General features: G+C 37.0%; 1 protein-coding gene across 1 annotated transcript in view; it reads left to right on the forward strand.

Moving 5' to 3' along the window:
* The window catches only part of LOC109227989 (DNA-directed RNA polymerase subunit beta-like), a 3,606-nt gene extending 794 nt beyond the window's left edge, over window positions 1-2,812 (forward strand). The window contains exon 2 of the mRNA XM_019393177.1: window positions 836-2,812. Coding sequence (XP_019248722.1) covers window positions 836-2,668 — 1,833 coding nt within the window. The 3' untranslated portion in view covers window positions 2,669-2,812. The remainder of the gene's footprint in view (window positions 1-835) is intronic.

The following is a 2,822-nucleotide window of genomic DNA, read 5'->3' on the forward strand; positions in this document are numbered from 1 at the left end:
CAATCTCATCCATTTTTTTTTTGAAAACGTTGGACTTGTATCATAACACAGATATCTATTTATTGGAATATAGTATAACATGTGATTTCCACCGAACATAAAGGAAAAAACTCTTATGCCTGCAGAAATATGATATATGGATATATCAATTCTAGCAATTTTCAAATAGATCAGGATTGCTGGATGCCTGAAATGTAGTCGGTGAATCTCTATGTATATCGATATGTATAGTGGGATCGTATTAAATAAAGAGTATGTTATTATTTTAGATTTAACCAATTTGATGAATTACTCCTAAAGGTTGACATCAAACTAGTGCTAGTTCACCTCAAACTAGTGCTAGTTGATGAGAGTTACTTCGGAAACAAAAAAGTAAAGTCAAATTTCTCTGGGGTATTATCTCAATTCCAATAAAATGCAATCGGGTAAAGTATGACTTGGCGATCAGAACATATATGGATAGAACTTATAACGGGGTCTCGAAAAATAAGTAATTTCTGCTGGGCCTTTATCCTTTTTTTAGGTTCATTAGGCTTCTTATTAGTTGGAACTTCCAGTTATCTTGGTAGAAATTTGATATCTTTTTTTCCGCCTCAGCAAATCATTNAAAAATTCATATTGGGTCGGATTCGAACGAATCTTTCGATAATCTGTAAGAAACTCTTTATCTATTTTTAGAAAATTAGAAGACAAGAACAAAAGACAAAGAAATGAAGAAAAATAATAAAGTTTATTATGATACATATCTTTCTCATGTAGGAGATAAATAAGTCCATTTATTTAGTTCTACAGTTCTACATTCTTTGCACTATTATACCTACTCAGTTAGATTTAGATATATAGATACTTAGATCTTTATTTATCACAAGGTAGAGATGAATACTATATGGTAGTGGCAGGAAATTCTTTAGCCTTAAATCGGGATATTCAGGAAGAACAGGTTGTTCCAGCTCGATACCGTCAAGAATTCTTGACTATTGCATGGGAACAGGTTCATCTTCGAAGTATTTTTCCTTTTCAATATTTTTCTATTGGAGCTTCCCTCATTCCTTTTGTCGAACATAATGATGTGAATCGAACTTTAATGAGTTCTAATATGCAACATCAAGCAGTTCCTCTTTCTCGCTCCGAGAAATGCATTGTTGGAACTGGGTTGGAACGACAAGTAGCTCTAGATTCGGGGGCTCTTGCTATAGCCGAACGCGAGGGAAGGGTCGTTTGTACCAATACTGACAAGATTCTTTTAGCAGGTAATGGAGATATTCTAAGCATTCCATTAGTTATATATCAACGTTCCAATAAAAATACTTGTATGCATCAAAAACTCCAGGTTCCTCGGGGTAAATGCATTAAAAAGGGACAAATTTTAGCGGATGGTGCTGCTACGGTTGGTGGCGAACTTGCTTTGGGGAAAAACGTATTAGTAGCTTATATGCCGTGGGAGGGTTACAATTCTGAAGATGCAGTACTTATTAGCGAGCGTTTGGTATATGAAGATATTTATACTTCTTTTCACATACGGAAATATGAAATTCAGACTCATGTGACAAGCCAAGGCCCTGAAAAAGTAACTAATGAAATACCGCATTTAGAAGCCCATTTACTCCGCAATTTAGATAAAAATGGAATTGTGATGCTGGGATCTTGGGTAGAGACGGGTGATATTTTAGTAGGTAAATTAACACCCCAGGTCGTGAAAGAATCGTCGTATGCCCCGGAAGATAGATTGTTACGAGCTATACTTGGTATTCAGGTATCTACTTCAAAAGAAACTTGTCTAAAACTACCTATAGGTGGCAGGGGTCGGGTTATTGATGTGAGGTGGATCCAGAAAAGGGGTGGTTCTAGTTATAATCCCGAAACGATTCGTGTATATATTTTACAGAAACGTGAAATCAAAGTAGGCGATAAAGTAGCTGGAAGACACGGAAATAAAGGTATCATTTCCAAAATTTTGCCTAGACAAGATATGCCTTATTTACAAGATGGAAGATCCGTTGATATGGTCTTTAACCCATTAGGAGTACCTTCACGAATGAATGTAGGACAGATATTTGAATGTTCACTCGGGTTAGCAGGGAGTCTGCTAGACAGACATTATCGAATAGCACCTTTTGATGAGAGATACGAACAAGAAGCTTCGAGAAAACTTGTGTTTTCTGAATTATATGAAGCCAGTAAGCAAACAGCGAATCCATGGGTATTTGAACCCGAATATCCAGGAAAAAGCAGAATATTTGATGGAAGGACGGGGAATCCTTTTGAACAACCCGTTATAATAGGAAAGCCTTATATCTTGAAATTAATTCATCAAGTTGATGATAAAATCCATGGGCGTTCCAGTGGACATTATGCGCTTGTTACACAACAACCCCTTAGAGGAAGAGCCAAACAGGGGGGACAGCGGGTAGGAGAAATGGAGGTTTGGGCTTTAGAAGGGTTTGGGGTTGCTCATATTTTACAAGAGATGCTTACTTATAAATCGGATCATATTAGAGCTCGCCAGGAAGTACTTGGTACTACGATCATTGGGGGAACAATACCTAATCCCGAAGATGCTCCAGAATCTTTTCGATTGCTCGTTCGAGAACTACGATCTTTAGCTCTGGAACTGAATCATTTCCTTGTATCTGAGAAGAACTTCCAGATTAATAGGAAGGAAGCTTAATCGGAATCAATAATAATTTTTCTTCTATGATCGATCGATATAAACATCAACAGCTCCGAATTGGATCAGTTTCTCCTCAACAAATAAGTGCTTGGGCCACTAAAATCCTGCCTAATGGAGAGATAGTTGGAGAGGTAACAAAACCCTATACTTT

This window comes from Nicotiana attenuata, chromosome 6, assembly GCF_001879085.1.
Source record: "Nicotiana attenuata strain UT chromosome 6, NIATTr2, whole genome shotgun sequence".
Classification (NCBI taxonomy): Eukaryota; Viridiplantae; Streptophyta; class Magnoliopsida; order Solanales; family Solanaceae; genus Nicotiana; species Nicotiana attenuata.